Source organism: Idiotropiscis lumnitzeri, chromosome 14 (genome assembly GCF_059441095.1).
Source record: "Idiotropiscis lumnitzeri isolate Australia: NSW breed Sydney's pygmy pipehorse chromosome 14, RoL_Ilum_1.0, whole genome shotgun sequence".
Classification (NCBI taxonomy): domain Eukaryota; kingdom Metazoa; phylum Chordata; class Actinopteri; order Syngnathiformes; family Syngnathidae; genus Idiotropiscis; species Idiotropiscis lumnitzeri.
The window spans coordinates 11,623,392-11,651,015 of record NC_142404.1 but is presented as its reverse complement, the minus strand read 5'-3'; the positions used below and the strand labels follow the sequence as shown (position 1 = coordinate 11,651,015).

The 27,624-nt window shown below is 40.0% G+C and overlaps 2 protein-coding genes and 1 long non-coding RNA gene across 3 annotated transcripts in view; 1 reads left to right on the top strand and 2 right to left on the bottom strand.

Moving 5' to 3' along the window:
* Window positions 1-10,509, bottom strand: part of hs6st3b (heparan sulfate 6-O-sulfotransferase 3b) — a 57,513-nt gene extending 47,004 nt beyond the window's left edge. The window contains exon 1 of the mRNA XM_088315061.1: window positions 9,697-10,509. Within this exon, the coding sequence (XP_088171187.1) occupies window positions 9,697-10,256 (560 nt within the window). The 5' untranslated portion in view covers window positions 10,257-10,509. The remainder of the gene's footprint in view (window positions 1-9,696) is intronic.
* Window positions 10,510-12,840: 2,331 nt separating this feature from the next.
* Window positions 12,841-27,624, top strand: part of uggt2 (UDP-glucose glycoprotein glucosyltransferase 2) — a 33,933-nt gene continuing 19,149 nt past the window's right edge. Inside the window, exons 1-23 of the mRNA XM_088315059.1 lie at window positions 12,841-12,944; window positions 13,296-13,454; window positions 13,835-13,917; window positions 13,998-14,128; window positions 15,581-15,693; window positions 15,842-16,019; window positions 18,086-18,182; window positions 18,272-18,344; window positions 18,796-18,896; window positions 19,021-19,120; window positions 20,013-20,073; window positions 20,328-20,419; window positions 20,520-20,670; window positions 21,297-21,416; window positions 21,629-21,714; window positions 21,829-21,964; window positions 22,212-22,343; window positions 22,408-22,572; window positions 23,034-23,157; window positions 23,248-23,346; window positions 23,613-23,707; window positions 24,138-24,344; window positions 27,242-27,373. Coding sequence (XP_088171185.1) covers window positions 13,321-13,454; window positions 13,835-13,917; window positions 13,998-14,128; window positions 15,581-15,693; window positions 15,842-16,019; window positions 18,086-18,182; window positions 18,272-18,344; window positions 18,796-18,896; window positions 19,021-19,120; window positions 20,013-20,073; window positions 20,328-20,419; window positions 20,520-20,670; window positions 21,297-21,416; window positions 21,629-21,714; window positions 21,829-21,964; window positions 22,212-22,343; window positions 22,408-22,572; window positions 23,034-23,157; window positions 23,248-23,346; window positions 23,613-23,707; window positions 24,138-24,344; window positions 27,242-27,373 — 2,610 coding nt within the window. The 5' untranslated portion in view covers window positions 12,841-12,944; window positions 13,296-13,320. The remainder of the gene's footprint in view (window positions 12,945-13,295; window positions 13,455-13,834; window positions 13,918-13,997; window positions 14,129-15,580; window positions 15,694-15,841; window positions 16,020-18,085; window positions 18,183-18,271; window positions 18,345-18,795; window positions 18,897-19,020; window positions 19,121-20,012; window positions 20,074-20,327; window positions 20,420-20,519; window positions 20,671-21,296; window positions 21,417-21,628; window positions 21,715-21,828; window positions 21,965-22,211; window positions 22,344-22,407; window positions 22,573-23,033; window positions 23,158-23,247; window positions 23,347-23,612; window positions 23,708-24,137; window positions 24,345-27,241; window positions 27,374-27,624) is intronic.
* Window positions 21,711-26,378, bottom strand: LOC148323482 (uncharacterized). Its single transcript, XR_015846479.1, has 3 exons — window positions 26,164-26,378; window positions 24,242-24,338; window positions 21,711-22,600 (listed from the first exon to the last, which is right to left on the bottom strand). It is a non-coding gene; the product is annotated as an uncharacterized LOC148323482 (long non-coding RNA).

Genomic DNA, 27,624 nt, shown 5'->3' with positions numbered 1-27,624 from the left:
GGCTCACCCATGACCTTAAAGAGGACAAGTGCTAAAGAAAATGGTCCTCGATGCCATATTGGATGATATAAAACAGCCATAAAATAGGATGAAATTCAAGGGTAAAGCATTCGGAGAAGCCGCATTTTTAACTCACCTTCATCCAATCATACAGTAAGTCGTTTACATAAGGCAACGGATTGCTGGCCGGCACAACCTACAACATGAAGAGACTTTATCCTGTCAAAAGATAGTGTCGTGGCACACCCCATGCAGGAGATTAGACTCCATATGAAGGTGACTCTACCTGGGCTTTAAAGTGAGCTCGCTGCTCAGTCGACCGCTGAATCCAAATGGCGGGATGGCGTGAGCCCCAGTTCGCCTCTCCGCACTTTCTGTCACCAGCTCGCCCCAGATAAGGACAGATGACCTTTCTCCAGGTTGTTACAATAAATCAAATCCAGACTCACTTATTCTGGCCTTTTTCAAGCCTCGCAGGTATCACTTCTGAATTATTACATCCAAGCTCCGCTGCTATTTCCCCCTCCCCGTCTCTGTTGAATATGTCAAGAAAAAGAAGTCGACGGCAGCATTAGATTGAGTTTTGTGATTAAAAAAGATGGCAATCACAGGAGAGCACAAATATCTGGGCAGGGCAGCGAGGTAGTAATAATGAACTTGCTGATGAAGCCACTCCAGCTCAGCAATATTAGAGAATTTACTGTATAAATCAAATTTTGCGTAATAGCATTTTATGGACTATTTCCAGCACGGAACGAGAATGTTCTTTTGCCAATTAGAGGCAAAACAGAGCCAAAGTTAATTGCCCCCCTGTTAATAAGAGCATTTAAGCCGCTCAGCCACCAAACAGGACTCTGGGGGACATTAACCACTGGATTTTTGAATCATGCACAAGCTGACTCATTCGCGTCTACTGATGACAAAATTGAACTAGATCAGTGTGAGCACTGAGGCATCTTTTAGCTTTTAGCACCGGTTCTGGATGATGTCTGATCAAAAGATGTTATCTTGTTTTTCCACATAGCAACAGTGAACAATTCAAGTACAAATAAATTGAAGTGAATGTGTGCACACGTATGGCCTAAACAACCGCAATGTGGTTCTTGTCTGAGTAGTGGTTGTTTTGGGTCATTAGAGCCATGCCCCCCCCGTGCCCAGAAAATCACATTCTGCCAACCCTTTGGGTTTTTCTCACCTGCATCTGTCACTCTGTCTCTGTCATTAGCCTTAGCAGGTGTTGTTAGCTTGCCCTGCCCTTCCCGTGTCAGCCAATTATCTCCTCGCCTGTCCTTGGCTTGGACCACCTGCCTCCAGTCTGCATGAATAAGCTAATTGTAGTTCCTTCACTTCCAATGTTGATGGATCCTTGTCAGTGTCCTTGTTATTTAAAGCTATTACAGTCCCAGTTTAGGTGACGCATCCTTCAGATGATACATTTGAAGGCCGCTAATGTCATCTCACAGAGGGGAAGGCTGTTTCAATTTGAAGGAGCTTTCAAATGAAGAGCGCAATTGTGGCCTTCTATTCCTCTTTTATTTATTTATCTTTTAATTGCAAGACACATCACTTTTATGTGTTTCGGCCTTCTATATCCCAAGGTACGGACACTGATAGGTTATGAATATTAAAAAAGAAAAAAGAAGCACTAATATAAGTATGTGTATTGAGTTGTTAACTAAAATTGTAGAAACAATTTTGTTTGATTTTTTTTTTAAAAAGGGTTAATGCAACTTCAAGAGGTGCCTCTAAGAGAGTTGCCGCTGAAGACCTGATGGACTGGTGTCATACGTCAACCCATGATGTTCTGCTGATCTGCGGGAGATCAAGAATTCCACTTTTCAAGTCACCTCCTCCAACTCCAGATTGACCTCGGGCGTATCCCGAAGTCTCATGCTGGTTGGAAAGGACCAGATCACCTGTTTCGCACCAGGGACACCTGGGCCTCACCCGGAACCAGTGCTAACAGGTCTTTACCAAAAGAGGGCGGGAGCCTCACTTGATCAGCTTTTAGTTGCCGAATCTTGGAGATGTACATCTGCAGCCCTTGAATTGGGAAACAGCTCATGCTCAGCGATTTTCATCTATTTTTCCCGAAGAGGTATTGCTGTCTTATCCGTCACGAGCATGGAGAACCATTTATTGGTTCAGTCACATGGATCATGTGACTGAACCAAGAAATCTCCCGAGGACCCGACCATCCCATTTAACAAGGGCTGACAAGGCCTTTGCAGGTGCCTTCCAAAACTCGATGTGGCCTCCATGCAGGGATACATGAGCTGCCTGAACTAATTCAGTTGAGTTAGCTCCCAAAGATGAATCTTTATGGTGTTTACTGCACATTCATACCACAAAGCATTCCTAAAAAAATATCAGGAATGAGTATGTCATAGAAATCAAAGTCTCAAGCATACTGATGGGAGCGAAAAAAGGTTCTTGATTATTTTATGCTTAATGCAAAATGTCATTTACATGAAACTGCATACAAACCGGAAGCGAAAGGGAAACGAGTGACTGGAGTCAGCCACTCGACCAAATGCCATCCTTTAATCACACTGTAAGAGCTGATTCAGACATCTGGAGATTCATATTTGCCTGACCAGCAAATATTTTTGACAGCAGCCCCACAGAACCTACAAGCTTGATCTGGCAAGCTGCTCAGCTTTCATTACATAGAGTGGCTTTTAAAGAAAGACTCTAAGCTCTCGTCGCACTCCAGCCCAAGACAAAAGGACACTGACGCACAACTATAACAACTTATATACACCCGTGATGCTAATATTGCAGCGGCACAAACCAGCAAAGCGGACTCAACAATAATGTGTGAAGATGACTCAGGGCTCCCTGGTGTTTCAGGTATCAAACCCAAGAACTGGGACACTAATTCCCATTTTCAATTCAAGGGGAAAGAAAGGAAACACAATATAAGCTTCCGGACAAAGTACTTTCATGTAGGCTGCAAATTGACTGTTATTATATTGTGCAGTGTTCACTTTACTGCGTCAAGTACTGTCTACAGTCCAATGTCCTGGCACAGAAGCACAAATACAAGTTTCGACCACAAATGAGACAAAAGCAAATTTTATGAAATATCAGCATGTCGTCAGACATCAATTTGAAAACAATTTTCATACCCAATTCTTTGACAAAAGTACTGTATTTTCCGGACCATAAGCCGCTACTTTTTTCCTAGATTTGAACCATGCGGCTAATACTATTTGCTGCGGCGTATATGTGGGTGTGTTTTATAGTCCGGTAATACGCATTTGAAACTATATTATTTTAAATTAACATCCATAAATGGATAATTACATTTAGTTTTGTTTTTTTTGTCCATTTGTCCTTGATTTACGATGGTACGGACATTTGACGTTACACCCAATGAAGTTGTTTGAGCAGCTAGACCATCACGAGCCACAAAAGGGGGCAAAAATTATTTTCGCATTTTTTTTAAAACAATTATAAAAAAAAAAAATAAAGATTTTACTACTTTGTTAGTGTAGATTAGTGATCATTTTGGTCTCGATCATGTCCGAAGTAAAATATTCACGGGATATTCGCTAACTTGTCTTTTTTATCCACGTTGCTGACAGGCTGAGACTTTAAAAAAAAAAAAAAAGACCCTTAAGCGTGAACCAAATAAATGTAGTTGCAGCCAAGTAAACAGAATATAGAGCTAAATAGAGCTCTGTAAAGGTGAGAGTCGCTGCACGCTCCTGTGATTATGAACTCTGGATTCAATTTCTTCCGTCAGTCCTCACTTAGAAAACAAGAACCTGATTGTAGATAATTGCCCGAGCCGCTATGGAACAATCATGCTACTCAACCCCCCTAACCTTCGATTGGATTCATAACATCTCCAAATGGGGAGAAAGTACAATTATGAAGGTTGGCTGTTTCTTAACACCACTTTACGAAATGATAGACAGCTTCATGATTCCGGTTTAAACCCGCTGAAAATTTATTTCAGTGGAGAGCAGAAATTTCATCAAGTAGGTCTGAAGATGTAACGTTGTTATACAGTCAATTTGAGCTACTTTACACCTGAATGTTTTTTTAGTGTTATTTCAAGTAAATGTACGTACATTTCCTTTTTTTTCAGGGAATCAGATGCCATTGAAAATTGCACTTATAATGTTCATATCCTTGCAAGCCACATTTTCACCACTGCACCGAGATTCCTATTCAAAATCATAACAACAAAGTCAAATAACAAAGCTTTTTTTTTTTTCCAAGTTTTGGGGTAATTACCCAGACCTATTCCCCACTGAAAAATCTTCCCATCTAACGGTAAACACTTACCCTGGAGGCCACTTCTGTGCCATGAAAGTGAAATAGCACTTGACATACAGTTTTCCTGTTGCCTTCTTAATAAAGGTAGCACTTAATTAACAACAAGACTGGATTACTGCTACGAGCTGCCAGCAATGAGGTCTTGAATTAATGACACACACACAAAAAAGCAATCTCCGGTCCCCGGAATGACAAGGTCTGCGAAGGCGCATCCACATGTAATAAACCCCAAATCCTATAATTGTGATGAGCGCATCATCAATATAATGTACAAGATTCAACTTTCAACAGATTTCACTCCCTTCGTTCAGCCTCATGTGTGTACATACTATTGTATATTTATTTATTATTTTGTTTTTAGTATTTCTGATCTTAAAGAAATATTTTCAACAAACAAAAGAAAAATTGTCTAATAAACTGTTAATATAGACACTTTCGGGTAGATGCCTGCTTGTCACAAAATGTTGCCAACATTTATTCAATAAAATGTAAAGTAGGCTGTCCAGCATCCAGATTGTTTCCGACCATAGAATTTCCATTCAAGTGTGCTAAATGCACTGAAACTGATTTAATAGTAATGCGAGCTTCATTCAAAACTGTGATTGGGGGAAGGCGGCCAACAGTGATGAACGCCACGGGTTATGTCTGGCGAACAGACATGCATGATTTAACAATCTGAGTCGTAAATTGAAACTACTACACAGTAAATGGAGCTTCTCTCCGCATCAATTATTATGAATAAAATATTAGGAGAGATGTTATTTAGCAAAGGATTAGGGCACATCACTGCTGAGGCATGTAAGTAATAACAGTCCTCTACTTTGGCAGTAACCTTGTAGACATTAAAGTGAAGAATTGCAGCAAGGAGGAAGTGGAATATATTGGGGAATTACAGAAAGTGTGGAAGAGATACAGTAATTACTATTCGTATTGCACTCTTCTAATGTGTTGGATTCAGGCTGCGGCTTTGTTGTTGAGTGAAGCATTTATTACGCATAAGCAACAAGAAAGTGTCGAATGACCATTTTATGTGCGTTTTTTTTTTTTTATAAAGACTTGAGTCATCAGCATAAATTACAATGACAATGCTGTCGAAAGTCTAAGTTAATGATTTGATCAATTGAGTGTATATAATTATGTAAATAATTTAAGAGTAAAAATACAATACCGTATAATTTTATTTTTATAGTGCATTTCACAACAGATCGAGCTGTAACAAAGCGCTTTTCATGTGGTGTAATATAAACTAGCAGGTAATAAGAACACAGATTTAAACGCATTTACAATAGATGCCAGAAGAACAGCAGAACAGTCTCACGTTGAGTCGAAAGCTAAAGAATAAAAATGTGTCTTCCACCTTTAATAAGTTTAGGTTTATTTCCTGAAAAGCCATTGTTACCATATTGAAAGATCGTATCTAAATCACCTTTATAGCATTGAATTGTATCGTTCCAAAAAAGCGACGTATTGCTTTGTGTCGAATCGTTCGCCGTTATATAGATACGTATCACTTTGGTAAAAAAAAAAAATAAATAAATCATTACAGTATGCAAGTACAAACCCCCAAACTCTCTTGCGGCTCCTATTCCCCGCTCAGAAACTCTAAACTCCAGAAGAGACACACCGAGGTACATACACACTGATCATCTGTGACACATCTGACCTTTCCTGGATCGGGCGGCCAGCTCGGCCGTGCCCGGGCTGTAAAGGCCAATACAGTGTGTTGAAGGTGGAGCCACTATCACGTGCCTTTTGCACCTACCCTCAACCTCCAACTCACTTCCATCTCCATCTTCCATCAGGCGCTGAGGTGAGCACCTGCACTGAGACCCTGAGTCCTTCTGGGAGGCAAAACAAAACATCGCTGCTGCAGACGGGCCTACGAGTTAAAACAAAAGGACGGGAATCTTTCACCTTGCCCTTGACCTCCATTTAGTGTATGCGGAGACTCTAACAAACCATCCAAAAACAAACACCACACCTAAAAAAAATAAAGCCCACACTGGTAACTATGGCTGTTACCACAACCCACTACCACACGCGGGTGGCATCTGTAAAGCTGACACAGTCACTTGACCCTCAAATAGCAGCCTAGTACTTTCTGCAGTTAAGTAAATAAAAACTGAAGACATACTGTAATTGAAGAATCTTTAATGGAGGCATTACAGCAGAATATGCTGATGTGCCAAGGTAATATGTGCATAAAACTATTAGTCATCTCATAATGTGTCCCGGGTGAGGAAGAGGAGGCAGAATGGCCTTAGAATGGACGCCGCGGGATTTAAGTACACGGGGCCGGGGAGGACTGTGAGCGCAGAGTGGATGCTGCAGCTGTGAAATGAAGAGCTGTCGCATCCACTGAGCACTTCTCTGAGTGGAGGAAACACACTTGGCGCAGCAGAAATAAATCATGCGCGCCTGTTTTCTTTTTTTTTAATACATCAGCGTGCGATTGTAGCTTTCAAAACAAGAGATGGGAAGTTCTCGCTGCCTTGCAAAGATTTCCGGCGGTGCCCCCCCCCCCCCACACCCCCCACCTTCCTCCTAATCTGATATGCGCCCATGTAGCCGCGTTTTGAGGAGATAACTCGGACTGATGCAGCTTTAATGCGTCGTTTTATGACTAGCCTAATGTGTAGTGCTTTTTAAAGACTTGCAGATCCACTGAATAAAGCATACGGCAGTTCGGCGGAGAGAAAAACTTACTGTTACAAACTTTTTGGGCTCATGAATCTTTATAGAAGAACTTCAGCTGATTTTGGCAGTACATGTTTCTTTTAAAGCGCTGCACAGTCGAAATTGTCAACCTAGCTTTTTCTGACCGTTTTTTTTCATGGTTAATCGCCTTAAAGGCAAGGACTATTGATTTTGGAAGATGGAATTATAACGTAAAAATATGGAGAAGCCTGGTGTGCTCGTGATTAGCATGTCTGCCTCAGAGTTCTACGGTTCCGAGTTTGAATCTCAGGTCTGGCCTCCCTGTGTGGAGTTTGCATGTTTTCATCATACTTAATTGGCTTTACAATTCACACTTTTCAAAGTGCAAAGATTTACAGCTGTGCCAGGTGTGTTACAAGTACCACTAGCGATATGAAGGCTCTCTCTAGTGGAACAAAAAAAACCCCACTGAATTTAGTGTTCAAAGGCTGTATAATGTTACAGTGGCTTACCTTCTTTAAAATCAAGTCAATGAGTTTGTTGTACACGGTTCAGATGAGGACAAAATATTTTAGAGATGTTTGTTGTGCTTTTCATTTTATTGCAGTCATGTTAGTTTCAATAAAATCTTCATTTAACTTTTCCATGCAATACATTTTAATTGAATCGCTGTTTAAGTACAGTTTACTACTTACTTTTATTTTACGATATTCAGGTACAATGATCAAATTATGTCACATTTATGTGGCTAACAAAAAATGGAAATAAAACATTTGCCTTGTTTTTGCTGAACACTTAGGCCTACTATGAGACTGTTTTTCAATGTTGGTCATTATGCTGCTAGGAGAGGTAAGGTTTTTAGCCAATTTTTTTTTTAGAGTCGTACGCAATGTAAAAGGTTTAATAACTACTTGATTCAGTCTACAATTGACCCAACATGCTTACTTTTGTGATCAAGTGCGTTGCTCAGATCAGAAATCAAATGTGATTGTATTTGATTATTCATGATCAAGATATAGAATATCATGGCCTGGTTCTAATAGATTGGTTCTCCTCAATTTATCAAATACCTCAAAATACGGTGTATGATGATATATGTTTATTGTAACATTTATTATTATGAATAATGTTTTTACTCTTATTTTTTTCGACTAATTAATCACTTTCTGGGGGCCTCGATATGTCTACCATAAAAATATGCACAAAAAATTCTCAAGGACCCATGCCGTAAAATGTACAGGAAGTGGACCAATTGGGTTTGGAACAGCCATTTTCCGAGATTCATACATTCATACTCTCCAGGGAATTGGCCCAACTGAGCCCCAGTCAGAAGCCGTTTTAGCCTGTGCCATTTTATGCGGGTGGAGCGTGATCATTACAAGGATTTGTTATGAAAAACAGAACGGGCCAGTCACTCCTGTTTGCAGTTTTGATATTGTGTGACAGCATATACATCTGGTCCACATCATGTTGATCACAAATCTGATTATTTTTGGTCAAACTTTTTTTTTTTTTAAATGCATCAGTATAAATAAAAAACATCTTACCTCCGATAAATTCTTGGTACTCTGCAGTTGAGTAAAGTAACTCTGAAGGCCATTTACAGAAGAAAATCCATTGTCTGACACACTTCACCTCATACCAGGCCAAAGGAGATGTATGCATTAAAGGCTTTTTTTACATTACAGTTCAGTTAGTTTGTGTATGTTTGGGCTATAGAGCCTCTCAAAACAATTGTGCAAGTACAGAGCTGTGATCTATTGGCCATTAAAGTAAACACAGGGGGTGCTTAAACACATCTTGGCAAATAACATCACTGAGAGGGGATCCCGTATACAGTTGGTTAATGGGCCAGACTGCAGCAGCAATGGAATAACATTAGCGGCACAGCTATAGACAGAGCCTCATTGTGAGGGACTGATGAGCACACAAGGACCAGAACCTTTCGTCTATTTATAGTGTGCATGAGAGTGAAAGGCTGATTTTTCTCTCAGGTTGCAGGTATTCATACTTTAGAAATCCCAGATTGCAGAATGTTTTGTTGTTATTATTGGACAGTCAGTGTCTTGCGTGAAAGTTTTCCATAAAGGAAGATTTCGTACTGTAACAGGGGTGGGCAAACTTTTGTGTTCAAGTTTGGTACTGTGGACAGATGGGTCAGGTCAATAATAAAAACAAAGTTAAAATGTGTATGTTTTTAAAATGTTATCATTTATCCAACCACTTTCTATACCGCTTATGAACATGGTTTGTAGCTAATAAAAAAAACAACCAGTCAAACTTACTGACACTTTAGTCATCAATCAACATGACAATTTCCGCCAATAAATTTAGTTGGAATTATTTAACCAATTAAGACGTCGCTGTTGGTGTAGTGGTACACCCGCCTGACTTGTGTGCGGGCGGCGTGGCATCGGTTCCCACTCAGTGACGGTGTCTGTGTCAAACACTTACATGTACTTTACACTTATTTTACAATGAATACATGTGTTTTAGTCAACATTTTTGGGGCAGGGAATGAGTTCAATTAAGCACAAATTACACGTTGTGGGCCAGGTTAAGGAATGGCCAAGCAGAAACCGCCTAGCGGGCCATACTTTGCCCACCCCTGTGAAGGATAAATTTAAATTATAAAGTCATTTTGTCAAAGTTTTGTTTTTAATGTTGAGCCGAGCTTTTAAATACATTTTGGGAGTTATGTGTGTGTGTGCGTGTAGTTTTTTTTTTTTTTTTTTTTTTTTTTTGTACCTTTTATTCCTCTGGACCTCCTTTTTATCCATGATGACAGGCACGCAGTTGGTCAGCTCGGTCCAGTCTGCGTGCAGCCCGCAGCTCCATCCCGTCGAGAAGCGAGAGAAGAGCCACGACTCGTCCTTGCCCGGACGGTGGCAGGTGCACTTCTTCTGGCCGGCTTTGCAGTCGCACGGCTGCTCCAGGCGGATATTCCTCACCAGGTGCCGACCGAACGTGGTGCCGCCGGTCTTCTGGATGTGCAAGAACACGATGACGTCGTCCCCTTTCATGTTGAACTCCACGCGTCGGTCCAGGTCTCGCTGCGTGAAGTTGAACTGGGTCGGCAGCTTGGCGGGGCTGTCGTCCTCCAAGTCCTGGTCCCCGAAATCGTCTCCGTCCTGGTACCCGGCGGAGAGCAGGCTCACCCCCCGCGGCGCGTCTCCGTTTTTAAGCGGACACGAATGGCTGCCGGCGGGACATATGTACTGGTAACCTATCGTGACAAAAAGCACAGCCAGGATAGGAACCAGGATGAGCTTGCTGGACTTATCATCCATGATGGGCTTCGTCTTCATTCCATCACTGAGGGCTGGGGATAAGGGTTGAGGACTCGACGCTCCGTGAGAGGTGCCTAATATTTCGGGTGCCACATGTTGCCAATCGGACGTCGATCACATCTCTAAAACAGCGTGCAGTGCGTCATCTCCGAAGTTAAGCTGCATGACAGGTTCAAAGTTCTAAAAAGACAAGCTTTCCATGCTTGTCCCGCTGATTCCGGTCCGAAACACGCGTGTGCTCTCTCTCTCTCGAGAGAGAGGATGTCGCAAGACTGGGACTGTTGTGTAGCCTCCCACCCCCCCGCCACCGCCACCGCTACCCCTACACCCACCCACCTATACCACCGGCAGCATCCCCCGGCTGCTGAGGCTCTCTGACTGGCTGCACGGGAAGCCACTAATCGCCCGCTTGTGTGTGTATGCGCGCACACGCACGCGCTGCAAGTCCAATTCCCACCGTCCCATTATCTCGTTTGTACCATTCCAACCCGTCGGACTATCTCGTTTAGCAGGTTGCGTCGTGCATCATACAAATTCAAGCACATGCACTCATTCTAAAATAAGCAAGATATCTAAAAAGTCATAAAAAGTGACCAAATTTATCAATCATCTACAGTATCTTATCCATCTATTGCATTCAATCTATCCGTTATATTCTATCCATTCATACATCCAACCATCATCCATCCACCCATATCCTAGCTCCAGCATTACCCCCACATTTCTGTAGCTTAACATTGTGGAAATGGTAGGAGTCAGCCCTTTTTAATAAGTCAGGCAGGCTACAGGCCATATAACACTTGCGAGATTTCAAAATGACCCGCTGGGCAAAGCCTTTAACTATCATTCAGATGGAAATGTGAAGCGTCATTACCTGCAGTCATTATTACATCTGCACCGTCAAATGAGATCCGGTACAACCGCTGTGCTAATTCATTCTGGTTTAACAAACGGTCGTTTTCTTTCCCTACTGACACTGATGGTTGTCTGTTTTGGTTGTCTTAGTTACATGAGTGTGGCAACATGTTAAGAAACACTTGTCATTATGATACAACGCAATTTCTCAACACTGAAAATGACATAAATTAACAAATTGTTAGATCCCCACAGTGCCAAATAAAGCTCCCATCGTGCCAATTAAAGATGAGCAGCTCATGAAATCTTTCTTGAATTAAAAAAAACTGACAAAAACACTGAGATTTTCTAAATGCAGTAGTTATGTGCTTCCATCACAACGGTCAGTGGCTCCTGCCTCACAGGCAAAACACATCACAAAACAAAAATTTGGTCAAGTTTCCTAGATATGTTCGCTTTAATTATGAGACATAAATGCAATAAAGTCCAAGTCCTAGATTTAAATGGAGAGTTTGCTTTTTTTTTTTGGTAGTGAAACCACCGCACCTGAGGAATAACAACCAATGTGCAAGATATCAATTATTTACAGTGCCTTAATAACCATGACTAACATTGGCTTGTTTCTAATACCAATGCTCTCTTACTGTTGGTAGCGCTCGTATTTTGTTGTTGTAAAGCGTTCTCTGTGACTTATTTCTCACAGTTACACACTTTCATAATTTCATCCCATCATAAATGGCCACGTTGGAGAATGTTGCCAGTGCTCTTCAATGAGGGGTACGACTTTGGTCAAATTCAAGGCAGACAAGGGATTAGTGAATTAAGGCTGCATCAAATTTTGCAGTTCTATGCCCCCTGTAATGTCTCTGTAATTTGAAGCTTGACGTAATGTTCACAATTTTGTTTAGGTAATTCAATCATCAGAGTCAGACATACTTTGAAAATTTTACTTTTTAATGTTTGTGTACAAATAGTACTTGCTCCCATGTCAAGTGTGAAGTCAAACAACCACATATAGTGACATCTATTCACTTATCGCTAAACACCAATTCACATAATTGCATTTCCCCACACCCCCGTGGAATCTTTTTCTTAAATTATCTGCATATTTCTGAAAAGTGTTTTTGGAAAAGTTGTGTGCCATAGTTTAGCAGGACTGTAAGTTTGATTTCAAATCCAATATCCCCGTTGATTAAATACTGGCGCTACATTTAATAATTCAATTTGATGTCCTTAGCAACATGCTTTAAATGTTGACATTTAATTGCGTTATATGTTTTGTGAGGGAATATAGGCCAGTGGCGTTGAGATTAAGTAAAGTTGTTGGCTGAGTGTTTAATTGTCAAGCCTCTCTCTGTCTATGTGCTTCGCCTGGCGTTGATTTATTTTTTTTATTTATATTGACAAACGTGTGTTACTAAAGGACAAATGATTTCACCGCAATAGTATCTACCGTAGTAAAAACAATATTGGTATGAATGAACCACGTACCTATTAATTATGCATCCTTTCGGTGGGAAAATGTTTGAGTAGCAATCCGAGTGCTCTTAGTTGTCCATTGTTTTTGCCTGTTTAGATTTGTCCACCAACAGATTGGAACGACACCTACTTTATTCTTTATCAGCATCATTGTGTTAGATACAAAATCTCACAATGCAAGGAAAACACACTTAACTCCATGTAACGTGTCATTAAGTTTTATAAAAAACAATTAAACACAAGCAATCCGGCAAACTCCATCTCGCCAGTTGTACCGGTTGCTAGCATAAATACATGGTTGCTAATAGATGCCCAAAAATAGACAGCGGAAGTCTGTGTATTTGTAAGGTAGCGGTCAGGATCAATAACATGGTGAGGGACAAATATACAGCCACGGGTAAAATAACGGTTGTAACGTCAACTTCATCAGATCGTTTTTGTAGTTAGCAAGTTCAATCACTTCAGATATCGCAGTGTTGTTATTTCAATTGGTTAAAATGAAACTTAGTTAACTTGGACGTTATATGAGTTCTCGGTGCTATTTGTCCATCAGACTGTTTTGCTCAGATAAACTGTTGCGATTTCTCACTTTCGCTAAAATGACTGAATGTATCTGACATGCAGCAACTGGCTGTAACTTCGGTAACTACGTGGCACAAGACCGAGTGACTGACCGACACATGTGAAAGGCTTGCTCGACTGGACCGTTTGCTCTCTATGCAGGTTCATACAACTTATTGTTAACACGATGAAGACGAGGAAAATTATCTTGCTGCCCTTGCTGCTGCTCATGATCTTGCTACACACTTCATCTGCATCCAAAAGTGTCATTGCAAGTCTTAAAGCCAAGTGGCACGCTACTCCTTTCCTTTTGGAGACAAGGTAAGGTATATAATATGCACGACACATGTACCAAATACAATTCATTTATGCTTTCTTTTGCAAACACCAATTCAAAATAGTGACTGTATTTCTAGCTTCTTCCATTGTTTTTTTTTTATGTGGTCGTAATGTGACATGGTGCATACATGGCATCACTCCCCCAGACGGGAACGCAAATTGTGATGGTTAAAACACAAGGCACATTTTTCCAGTAAATGATGCTCAAATTCGAATTGCTCCACAGGCATTTGACTCCAGAGGTTCCACTGTATTTATTGATGAACTGTGGCTATATAGTCCTCAGGTTCACTCTGTGAGATGTTGCTCCAAGACAATGCACTAGTCCATGTATTCAATCTTTTTTCCCCCTCCTTGTTCAGTGAGTTTATTGGAGAGGATGGCAATGAGAAATTCTGGCAATTTGTTGACACTGTGACAGAGCTCACTGTGTACAAGCAAGGAGGTATGCGGTCACCTTTAAACCATTTACCTCCATTAATGTGATATTTCACTTCTAATTTCTCACATTCTGATGCATCCCAGAGTCTGTCCACTCATACTACAACCTTATCATTAAGAAAGCCAACCAGTTTCTCACGGATCTTCAAGTGAACTTGCTGAAATTTTCTCTCTCGCTGCGCTTCTACTCGCCAGCTGTTCACGCCTTCCAGCAGGTATGGTGTGATCACAAATTATAATTGCGTGAAATCTAAAACATTTTGATGGTGTCTCTTTGGCAGCCTGCTAATATGACTTTTTGCGGTGGGATCCAAGTAAATTTTTGCAGAATTATTCATGTCATAGATAAATATACCCACGCCATTCGTATGAGAGGTATGGTGCACTAGATAGTTTATGAGGATGTTTTTTTTTTTTTGTATGCAGCCCTGAACTCATGACCCATGGCCTCTGCCTTCTTTACTTACAATTGCTTTGGCACCGCTGAGCCATTATTCTCAAAAACATTGGGTGAAATATTCGACTTGAAAGTAAACTGTTCAGCGATTATTATCTTGAATGATGCTGCAATAGTACTTTCAGAGCTTGCAGGCTTTTCGGTGCCCCACAAATCATGCAAAATGTTAGGTAAACCATCTCCCCGGTCCATAGTATATGTTATAAAATATTTTTATACACTTTACACACAGGCAAGTATTTAATTAATAACCAATTACTTAATCAACTATTTTTTTCGGAATTCTTTCTCCTCGTGTGCAGTTTGGATGTTCTTAATGTGTTTTTTTTTTCCAGGTACTAAAACTTGGTTCTACATTCCGAAAATATGCATGTTAGGTTGATAAAAAAACTAAATTAACTAAAAAACTAAAAAGCTGGGGTAATCTTCATGGTCCTACTGAGGACTAGCTGTATAAAAAAATGGCCGGATGATAGTTATAGTCTTGATTAATTTGTTCAAGTGCAGTTGAATAAAAATGGAGCGTAACCAGTAGAGGCACTGTTGATCCAATCTCAACTACAGTGGTGCCTGGATGTAGGACTTTGCGATTTTGCCTAAAATAATATCTAAGATCCCCCCCCGCCCCCTCACACAAAACTTCCATTTATTTATTTATTTTTAAAGATAAGTAAAAATGACCTCTATCAACAAATGTAACGTAACACATTAAATTAGATTTCCAAAATTCTGAAAACAACTTTTTGTTTTTATAAAAATGACAAAAAAGCTCAAAATAACCTTTCCTTCCATTTGATCAAACAAAAAAAATCTTGATTTTAATCTTTTGCCACTTTAAAAGATAAACTGTCCTACTTGTGTCACTTAATATTATGACGGTTAGCATCACCCAGCGAAGAAAAACAAAAAGAAAAGACGAGATTTAAAGTCATCATGATCTTGTCATTACAACACTCATTTTTATATATTTATATTTATTAGTTGCAGTCACATGTTTTGTAATTGTCTGTGTGTGCCACTGCTAAATAAACCTCCAAGTTGCCGCAGAAATTTCGGTGAAATTGTTATTCTACTGCGAGCTTTTATTTTGAAACCCTAGCTTTTGTAACGCTGATGTTCCCAGAGTGGATCTAAAGAGACACTAGGAACAGTATTAGAGTTTTTTCCCCATGTTCACGTCTCATGTCACATTGTTGCCGTTACTCCACAGATAGCCAGCGATGAGCCCCCACCTGAGGCTTGTCCGGCTTTTGTCTCCATTCACGGCCAACATAGCTGCAGTACAAAGCACATCAAGAAGCTTCTGAAAGCAGCTGCAGGCAGGTAAAGCCAAGTGACACCGTCAACCCAGGGCAGAAAAGTTTCCCCAAGTTAATTTGATATTGGAAATCTTTGACACTCCCTTGGAGTTCATGTTTGCCCTTGGAAGAATGAAATGTAATTTTCGGTGGTGCTTTTCAAACGCTTGCAGGCCCCATCCGTATTTGTACAAGAATGATCACATATATCCTGGGGCTAATAAAACAGATGTCCCGGTCGTGATCCTGTATGCTGAGATCGGAACCAAGAAGTTCACCGCTTTCCATGCCGTGCTGTCAGAGAAGGCTAATGGAGGCAGTCTCACATATGTACTACGTCATTATGTGGCGGTAAGTTGCCCGAACATGGAGCCCAAGCGCTCTTTACCAATTGATTTAATTTGGTGTTGTGATCTTTGGATTAAGAAAATTAATTACTACTCTAAAGCGGAACAATTCAATTCGCTTCGAGAGACTATGATGCATTGAGTTTCTTGTTTTCATTGTACGATCTGATTGAACTTGTCAATAGGCTACTGTGAATGTGACATTTCCTTCAAAGCTATATCTCGCCAATAAAACATTATTCGATTTATATCTCGATAGATTTTAAGGTGAACGATTCAATTTGGCTTGAGTCGATGCACTCGCATCTTTATAAAACGATTTTCCTATTCAAATCGTTTTTTGTTTTTTTTTCTTTCATCCCAAGTACCAAGTGTCAGTCCTTTTATTAGATTTCTTGGGGTAAGGCGTCTATTAAGGAGAAAGGTAATACATCATGTCCTCTTCTTGCTCCTTGTTTCTCCTTGTTACAACATGCGCATTACAAGCTTTGACGGAAACAGTTTAGACTAAAAAAACTTGTTTACTTTCTTTTATCCAAGTAAGGTTAATAACGTACCTGTGAACTCATTCACACTCATTCTCAGATGTTTACATGGATTTATCCATTTGTTTTGACCCGTATTGGCCTTGTGTCACCCCCATGGTAAAAGAAAGTACCGGTAACAAAAAAAGAACCTTTCCTTCAGCTATGCTGAAGAAAAGCCAAGTGTTGAGATGTACAGTGGGTCTTTTAATGGTGCAAGGCTGTGGATCTGACACTGGTGTCAAGGTAACTGTGTCCTGTATGTGTGTGTGTATATTCTCTTATTTATCTAATTTATATATTTATCTGAATTATTGTTGTATTGCACTGGAGAGGGGAGCTCTCTAATCTCGTTGCACACTTGAGTACAATGACAATAAAGGGATTTCTGATTTCTGATTAATTAAATATAAATATAAATATATATATATATATATATATATATATATATATATATATAATTTATTTATTTCATGTTCCCAGTGGAGAAATAGTTTTTAAGCACTGCCTGACTGAAGGGGTTTGAAATAGCGTTCTCGATTACGGCAAATTAATACTTTAGATGCATCCGAGAGGTCACGCCCATTCAGATGTGGTCAACCGTTTATTAAGGCCGAGCTTGAAAGGGTTGTGACTTATTCTGAAAGGCCGATCGGTCGAGCGTTATGGTTTGCTTGATTGAACTGGAGCATCATTCACCTGCACCAAAGTGTAGAGTTTGCACTTTGGCTCTGCACACTTGGACTAGTTGCCGTCTCCAAGGATCAGCCAAATACACGTTAGATTTTCCTCTGTCATACTGACAAGAAAGTCGGATATGTCATATTTTCCAAACGCATTCCTACCGTTCCGGGGCAGAGATTCCACAGTTATTTATTTTTTTTAAGTGTCGGGAATTTTTGCCGCACAGGACAGCAAAAGAACCTTTATTTGAAGTAGACATAAATAAACGACTGTGTTTTTGATGCAACAGATATTTAATCTGTGCCATCTAGAATTTCTCAAATGAACCCAAATGATGAACCTCTTATTATGAGCCTCGAGTGTCTTGTTGGCCTCATTTCTACAAAGGCCATCGTGTAATGAATTGGTCATTTTTTTTTAATCTGTATTTCTAGCCTCTTAATTCAAATACAAATAGGTAATACCCACTTTGCATAATTCAGTTTGATTTGCTTTCAGCAAAACTGGAGCTTATTGTCTATGCCACTCGTGTCAAACTCCTGTCCTGGAGGGCCACTATCCTGCTTACTAATGATTTGAATTAGGTGTGTTGGAGGAGGGAAATATCTAAAACATGAAGGATAGTTGTCCTCAAGGACCAGTGTTTGACACCCGTGGTCTATGCTCATCTTAAAACGATACTTGATTAAGAGTTGTACGATTAGGCAATTTGGTCTTTCAATAATCTTGAAATTTTGTCATTTGGTATCCTGCTTTGTAGTTAATCAACCACTCTACCACAGTGGCATCATGAGTAGAGAAGTCTGTATAACATTTAATATGGATCTGCCTCCATCGTTATCGCCTATAATCATTTAAACAGAATCCAAAGCAACAGAAGATGCTTTTATCCGGCTACGGCGTGGAGTTGGCGATCAAAAGCACAGAGTATAAGGCAGTGGATGACACCCAAGTCAAAGGTTGGTTTGCAGCTGATTAAATAGTTTTTGTTGGACCTTTTATGTCCTTAACAATAAGGTTGTTGTTTTTTTTTTGTTTTTTTTTGTAGACTCAAAGACAGTCGTAAAGGGAGAGGAAGATGATAATGACGAAGTCCAAGGGTTCTTTTTTGGAACATTGAGGTAAGAAGCGCCATTTGTTTATATACCATAAAGCAGTCACTTTATTCGGCAAAAAGACACTAGATGAATCCAATACAATCAACCACTACACCTAAGAAGCATTTGCAAAAATCTGCCTCGAAAAGTCAAATTATGTAGTCATTTAACAAATAATTTTATTATATTCAGACAACAGCAGCACTTTCTCTTCAACTCCAACATGTACTGCAGCTTTATAGATGCAATGTGTGCTCTGTACGTTGTCTACAGTCACATTTTATCAGCCATACATTTAGAATTGCAACATTGGATGTATCTGTATTTAGAAAAGAAAATATGGATAATTACTCTCTGTATCACTTAAAATCCCATATTGCATACACGTCTTGTATGGAATCTCGTGAGACTGTGCTAATTGTAGTGTTGTTGAGAACATTGCAATTTTGTGAGATTTCTTTTATATCTGTCCAAGGAAATCTCATCCTGAACTCCAGGAGAAACTGGGTGAGCTTCGCAAGCATCTACTGGACAGTACCAACAACATGGCACCTCTCAAAGTTTGGGAGCTGCAAGGTAGTCATTAACTGTGAGATGAATATGTTGTTCATAGTTTCAGTTTTTAACCAATGTCTCCTTAAAAAAAAAAAAAATCTATTAGCTGTCGTGTATAACTGATTTCATTATTTGATCCCTGCAGACTTAAGCTTCCAAGCGGCTGCCAGAATCCTGTCCGTGTCAAAGTTTGACGCTTTGAAACTAATGCGAGACCTCAGTCAAAATTTTCCAAGCAAGGCAAGGTTAGAAAATCCATCACTGAGTGAAGAGTTAACATATTTGATCTAATTTCATGTTTTTGTCCCGGAGTGATATTGTTGTCTGTTCATTTACAAAACACCCTTTTTTTATATATATAGAGAAGTATTTTAAAAAATATCATTCATTAAACGAAAGATTGCCAACATTATAATCTTTTTAAATATAGTGCTATGTCCCGAAAGTGAAGCAAGTTGAAATTCAACCAATATTTTTGGGAAAAATTAAAAATTAAAAAGTTCGTCTCATTTTAGTGTCTTACTTTAAAAAAAAATAATAAAAAAATAAGATGCTAGCAGTAGCATAAAATTAAAATCATAATGACTGCAAAAGGTACATTCTCGCTGCGTCTTTCAATAGTCTTGAAATTTTGTCAAATTCTAATTAATTCATATGAATTACGTCGCTGTCAGGCGTCTTCAATAGTGAGTAGTTTTACTTTACTGTAGTTTTAATTACAAAGGTTCACGTAACTTTCTAGTGATATTGACAGTATTTGACAGTTGACAGGAGTTAAACTTTGTACCTGTAAAGGACCTGGAGAGTAAATTTTTATGTTCGCAAAAGTTGTTTACACGGAAAAAATATAAACATTACCGTATGTTTAATTTTGGCGGTTCCACTATAATTAGGTCAACATATTTGTAATTTCCACAATAAAATGCCTGCTTGTATTTATTATTCTAGATAAACAAAAAAACAGCAAAAGTGATGAGTTATAGTTGTTTGTTTGCTGGGGATTTGTGTACAGATTTACCCTCTGGAGGGTGCGCAGGTTTTTCAGAGATTAAAACTGTCATTTTACTGCCGGCCGCGGGTGTGATAAAGGCTGATGGTGAGCGTATGTTTTACTGTACTGCTTTACTATTCCCACAGATCACTGACAAGAGTGGCTGTAAAGAGTGAGATGAGAAAAGAAATTGAGGAGAACCAAAAGGTGCGCTCTCATAATCTGTGTCCAAACATGACATTGCAAAAAAAAAAAAAAAAAAAAACCTCTGGTTTGATAGTGCTTTACAAGTTAGATGATGAGTCTCTGATCTGTATCTGAAATAACTGCAGTGACATCATCAACATTCTTTTCAGACTTTAGTCCTTGATTCTGTGCAGGCTTTTATGTCGCTTTTCTTTCCGAGAAGAAAAAAAACATCATTCTGTATATCAACCAACTCTTTGTGCTTGCTCTTTAAGCATCTGAGTGAGACCATTGGTGTTCACCCGGGAGACGGGGAGCTCTTCATAAATGGTCTGCACATTGATCTGGATGTTCACGACCCTTTCAGGTAGGATGCCAACCAAAGATGCACTTATCTCGCCCCACTGAAAGATGGTCACAAGTTTGATGCCATTCAAAGCACCTTCCTTATCATCTTTCATTGATAGCATTTTGGAGATCCTTCGAGGCGAGGCCAGGGTCTTGGAAGGTCTTCACAACCTGGGCGTACAAGGAGAGCATCAGGGCACGCTGCTGAAATTGCCTGTGAACCATGTAGCAGACAGCTACGCCTTAAATATCAGACATCCAGCCATAATGGTGCGTTGTGGTGACTCATCAATCCTGGACTCCGGAGCGGGTAACAATAGGGAATCAATCATCTGCCAAGAAATCGTTTTAAATTAGAATCTTGGAAGTCTTTCATTCCGGAATGCGCAAAGCATATCCAAATTTAACCAGCCACATTAAAAACTCCTCATCCTTCTGATGCTGTTTGATGGAGGCGTCGGGTTTAAGAGGGTTGGAAAGGGCAGTTTGCTGAGGGAAAGTCACCTCCACTTCATGCATCCTGCTTTCTAATCAATTATACAAGTGTAATAAAAAAAAGTAATAACTGTAGGTTAAACTTGTACCACATATTTTGTACTGGGCAGTTTTTTAGATTCCTGTACCCTGCAATTCTGTTTGCGGACTTTGGACCTCTCAGTGGCATACAGTGTTTGAGATTTCACCCTATGCTGTTCTAAAAGCACATACAGAGAGGCCAAGATGGATGTAATATTTACAAAATATACACTTGAGTCTTGGAGATGGTCAAACACTGTTTTGCCTCAGCTGCACTTCCTCGTTTACAAGCAAAGCAGAATAGAATAATAATGCTGTGCTTGTTTTTTTTTTTTTTTTTGCTTTTTGTTTTGGGTGTGGTCAATGTTGTGTATTCCCAGTGGATGAATGACATTGAGAATGACCCAATGTACAGCAACTGGCCAGCAGGTGTCCAGGAACTGCTGAGAACCACTTTTCCAGGAGTCATCCGACAGATCCGACGGAATTTCTTCAACCTGGTGAGGTCGCAACGTTGATTACATTAATTGCTTGTGTTACATAATCCTTAAAGGGACTTGTTCATTGACAGAGTACTTTTTTATTGGTCATCAAAAGGGCTTTGCTAAGTCATGTTTACATAGTCGCCTCTTTTGTGGTATCAATTCTTTCGCAATCCATGCTGTACTTTATTTTCACACACCATTTCCGAACCTGTTCGGGAATTCTGTAGGTTTTGTTCCTCGATCCAGAAGAGGAGAAAAGTGTCGAACTGGTGAAACTCGCCGGGCTGTTCTACAAACACAAGATCCCCCTGAGGTCGGTGCATCTGCTGCTGTTTTATGCTCCACTTTGGGCATTTATAATCCTCACCACGGCGCTCTTTCTCATTTCATCTGCAAATTGAATACTTGTTTTGCTCACTTTGCCCAGAATTGGATATGTGTTTGTTGTCAACGCCGAAGATGAGATTGATGGCTTCTCCGATGCGGGGGTTGGCTTTTACCGACTCCTGAATTACATCGCAGACGAGTATGATTTATCCCAGGCCCTGATATCCATGGCCTCAGTAAGTGTATCGCAAATATAAATCTTTGTTGTTCACTGTAGTTCTTACTGAATAACTTCCGTACATACTTTACTCGCTTTATACTCAGTTGTTTCCTTACAGCCCTGGTAATCATGTTGTTTTTTTAAAAATGTTTGCATTGTGGGGGTTCGTGGGCCTTCCTGTCAAATAGTTCTGGGAAAATGTTAACTGGGGCGGCCATATGAGAATACAGTTAAATCTCATCAAACCTGTCACTCCAATGCAGTTGTACAACAGAGTCAACGAAGGGGACACATTGACGGTTGACACAATTACAGCTTTCCTGAAGAGCAAATTCCCTAAAGCCAACGCTGAAAAGATCCTTGGTGCTGATTCAGAGTATGATGACAGAAGGAAGGTGAGAACATTTTATCGGCACAAATTAGTGAAAAGTATTGCAATCAGTTTTTTATGTGCCCCAGGACGGCGCCCTGTTTTACAAAAAGAGTGGCCTGGGTGCCCTTCCGCTGGCGTTATTTAACGGCGTCCCCCTGAGCCCCGATGAGATGGTACCGGATGAGCTGGAGAGCGTCATCCTGCAGCACATAATGGACTCCACTACTGCCTTCCAGAAAGCTGTTTTCATGGTATGACTCCATTGTATGGTCAGCGCCCCTGCGGAGGATTATATAAATTAAAAAAATAAATAAATAATCAAAATAATGATACACTGATTAAAGGGCAGTGGACACATATTGGGGGGGGGGGTCATTGGTTTCCAACGTTTGTTCACACCACGGTGATGTCATTTGAATTTCCGTCCGGTAATACGACTTCATTTTAGTTGTAAATACAGTCGGTGTTTTTCTAAAACACACTAGGCCATAAGTCTATGATAACCAAGCCTTATTTTGCCGTCTGACTTCATCTTCTTGCTATGGTGCTGTGCAAACAAACAGCTCATAATAACAAAATAAAAAGGAATCAATTCAACTCCAGGCATGTGTCAAAAAATAAATAAATCAGGAAAGTTTGTATCTTGAATTTTTAACTGTGCTGTGGTTAATGATCTTTGAGTATGATACAATAAGTCAACTATTGTGCGCAGGGTCACTTGACTGAGGGAACAGATGTGATGGATTACCTCATGGAGCAGGCCAATGTGGTACCCAGAATGAATCCACTCATTCTAAGTACAGACCAGAAGTACCTGGACTTCACTTCCTCACCAGGTGACCTCACCTCCTCAAAAAGTGTTCAATTAGAATGCTCTTAGTTTTTCCTCTCATTTTATTTGTATTTGTTTCTGTTTTCTTGCGCAGTTGTAAGTGACTGGGAGGACACAACTATGTTTTCATTCCTGGACTCCAGAGACAAGACTGCTGTGATGGCTAAGAAAATGAAATACCTGACTAACAATGGTGAGAAGGCTTTTATCCACCGTTTCACCAATGTAAAGTATATTCTATAATTTAATTTTTTTAAATCCTTTGTTACATTTCGCTCACGCAACAATAATAAAAAGAAAATTTCATTCATTAGTCGCATTAGCGTGAGTAGTGCAGCGCCAATGTAAAGATCAAGCAAGTCTGCAATTCAAACCAAAACCCTCAGTAGCTGTCCTGTTATCAGTTGTCTTTGTGTTAAATGGCATAATCATTGTTGTGATGTTTTGCTTTGCACTCAGATGAGGACGGGATGAGCACCGTGACCATGTGGATTGTCGCAGATTTCCAGAAAGCCTCGGGTAGAAAATTGTTGCTCGCTGCTCTCAAACATTTGGTACGTATTCAATATCGGCTCTGTAATATGCAATTTGATAGATAGTATCGTAATCTTTCTATTTATTTATTTGTAATGTAATGGTCAATGTAATTAAATTTATATGGGGATGGGTGAATTTTAGCTTTTAATTAAGCAGTTGACTCCTTGAGTTAAAAAAAAACTGAACAAAAAAAAAATACAAAATAAAATCAATATACATTTTCATCACTGATTATATTGCAATTATATGTAATAGCGACCAGGCATTTCCCGTATGGCAGGAAGAAAACATTGAATTGAACCAATCAACACTTCTTTCTTGTGTGCTGCCTCAATGACACCACCCGTGCTCGAAATAAAATGTGTGATAGATGTATGCGTTACATCACTACTTCACTGTAAGGGTGTGTTCGTGCGTGTGTGTGTGTGTGTGTGCGCGCACATGCAGAGAACCAGCCCCGGAGTGCGTGTGGGGGTGATGGATAATCCCGGCGGAAGGCCCAGCGAAGATAACACGGCCGTGTACCGGGCTATCTGGGCTTCGCTCCTCACCCAAAAGAATAAGGCTGCAGCTGAGTTTGTGCAAAAACTTGCAAGGGAGGAAATTCACCAGCTCCTTCTGCAGGGGACCAAGATGAAGGACTTGCTGCTGCAGGTAAAGGACGCACCCAGGCACTCAATTAGCGGAAATTTGCATTTAGTTCAGATTCCAGTTGAGTTGAAGTCACTTGGCACACAATAATTTAGAGTTGTAATTTTCAAGCATCTTCTGCCATGAATTAATTTCAGGGTCAAACTGTCACCTTTTTATGAAGCATTTATTTGTTGAAACAATGTTTTAAGGAATATTTGTAACTGTTTTGGGCAAGAGAATATGTATTTCAAAAATGTATTTCCGCAAATAGCTGAGTGTCGACTCCACAGAAAAAAAATAGCAAATACAGATTCATTCAATAGCAAACCACAACTCTATTTATTTTGACAATTTGGCCTAACATCAAAGTTACTCATGATGCCTCCACTGAGATATTTTTAGATATTGGCACTTTGGCCCTGATTAGTAAATTCAAAAGCATTATCCTCCATTTATCACCAAACAGCTTGAGCTAAGGTACTGGAACAGCTTGACATGATTTTGCCCAGCATTTACAGAGGGAGGCTGAGGGGCTCACACAAGAATGAATTTGTGAAAATGTACTCATTTTAGCAGTGAGCTGTCAACACAGTTATTGATTGAAAGGAGATTCGTCTCACTTAATGACAGTTAAGTTGAGACTCATTGATAGTCCTGATGTACCAACAAACTTTTCAACAACGTCGCTTCCCCACCCCCTTCCTGATGCAAGCTGAAGGAGTTTGACTGGCAGCTTCTCTGCTGGTGACTTTTCCCTCACACATTTCCACTTGAGTGTGGCAGACTGCACCACTGTCGTCTGCATTTGCCCGCTTTTATAAAGCACAGACTGCAGTGCCATTTCCTTTCAGTGCAGACGCTCGCTGTTTTGAATTACAGCACTGCGCATTTCCATAGAATGAAACACGCCTCATTTCCACAAAGCGGTTTGGTTTGACTCACATCACCTTGAGAGATGATTTTGTATGTGATGTTTGGTTTGAAACTTAAGATTCACTTGGCATTGTTATATACAGCTAACATTGTTTAATATTAACCCCCCTCCTGTGTCTAGCGCCATCTAGCAAAAGTGTATTGTTAAATAAACTAAACCGCTTGATGGAAGCAGAGCTTAAACGCTGCCAAGATTTTCCAGCTTCTACGATTCTGTTAGGAATTATTATTTTTGACAGTTACTAACATTTCAAACAAAATAATTCACCATGATGTTTCCAAATACTAAAAAAAAAAAAAACAAAAAAAAAAAAACAAAGAAATCAAAATGCAGTGAAATTACATATTTAAATAATCGGAAGAAATTTCAAATGCAGATGTGTGGTCATTGCAAATAGACAACAACAAAGCCAAAGTGGACATAGTGCTTGACATTTTGTAATATTTCCTGCAAAATTCTTGTGGGCACTTCTGTGATGCCATTGTTATTGTGATGTCATCATTTCGTTAAGTTAGATTTAGATTCCAATTTCCGGGAAATGTAATCTCGTGCCCAGAAGGTTTTCAAAAGCTGTTATGAAAGTATTTGTTTCATTTTTGATGTCACATTTTCTTTTTTTTCTTCTTTTTTTTTTTTGTTTTATTCTTTCTGCTGCATGATAATAAGAAGGAAATTGGAAATGTTCCTGAAGCTAAACCAATTTCCGAGTCAAAGATGTAATTCACTGTCACAGAGCGAAGCACCCCAGGAAATAGCAATTTTTTTTCACAAGTGAAAGGAAATGTGTAAATTTGTGACTTGAGCGTGTGGTCACTGTATCAGTGAAATAAATGAGAGCATTTTAGACATAACTGACAAGTATAACAGCAAAATGGAGGATAACAAAGGTCCGATGCGGCCACTCACAGAGATTTGTCCAACACCACTTTCTTGATTTAAGTGCCCTGTCTGGCTAAATGGTGATTGATGGGCCCATCTTCTCATTCCCCTTCTGAATATCAGCTCTTAGAATACGTTTAGAAGTGCGTGTGATGCTCCACAGCATGTGGATGTCGAGGTGGGCAGCCCACTCACTGTCAGTTCCACTTGATCCGTCACGGTGGGCCGGGGCAGGGTGGCGGATATCCTTGGGTCCGGGAATGGATGAGCAGCAGAATACATGATGTCATTCGGCTTTTACTGCTCTTTTCGGTCATACGGGACAGTCGCTGTGCTGATACAAGCCGTCTGCTTCTAGCATTTTCACTATCATTGTGTGCGGGCTCCGACCATAACAAATCATGTGACAGTCGGGTTTGAATCGCCCATCAGGAGAATGTCCTGTAGCGCAGTTTACATTAAGCAGTGACTATAACAAACATCCCTTCAGTTCCAGCTAGTTTAAGCAGTGGGGGCCTGGTGAGTGGGCTGGAAATAGCGATGTAAGGAATGGGAGGATGTGTGAGTTGAGACCCAGAGTCAGGGGATATGAGTTTATTATTGGCTGCCAGACAGTCTTGCTGACTGGATTGTGCTGACATTATTGGTATTTACCTGTTCTCCTGAGAAGAGGAATGCTGCAGAAACTAATAACCTGACTCCACACACCCCTTTCACTCCCACGCCTAATTTGTTACGCGCCAAAAAAAAAATGGCAGAGATTTAATTAAAAGTTGGTTTTTATTAATTAGAAATTGATTAATCTCACTTTCACGCACACACACACACACACACGCATTGGAGGGCTGACGGCTCGGTCGGAGCGGTTGAAATATCTGACAGCTGCATCGATGCCAGGCATCAAGGCTATTGTGAATAGTAAAAGAAAAAAAAACAAAACAATGTTGGCCTCCTTGTCATTCATTTATCATTCGCCAGCCCTGCAAACTGTTCCGATATTGTTTTGGACATGCTGTAATAGGGAAAAAGTCCTTGAGCGACTCTATTGGATTGTACAGTACAACCTCAAAACAAGCAAACCTTTTTTTTTTTTTTCTGCTTTTAGGGAATGGACACGGATGCCTTTGAGAAGAAGTTCAACACACTCGAAGTAGATTTTGTCCGCAGTCAGCAGCTCTTCTGCCGGGATGTCCTAAAACTGACTTCTGGACAGAGAGCAGTCATCAGCAATGGCAGAGTGAGTGCATTGAAAATCTGCTCAATAAGAATTATTTTATTTCTTAATGAGAACCTCAAAGAAACAGGTGTCCCAAACGGCATTTGTAGATGGTAGCCACAATTCAAATGATCATACAATTCCCTGTTGTGCGAGACATCACGGCTCTTATCTTAAAATCGATGGGAAGAAAACACACAGAACACCATGACTTAAGTGGGTAAAACATTGTGTTACAATCGCATTACATTTAACACCCCCAAGGCAAGTAG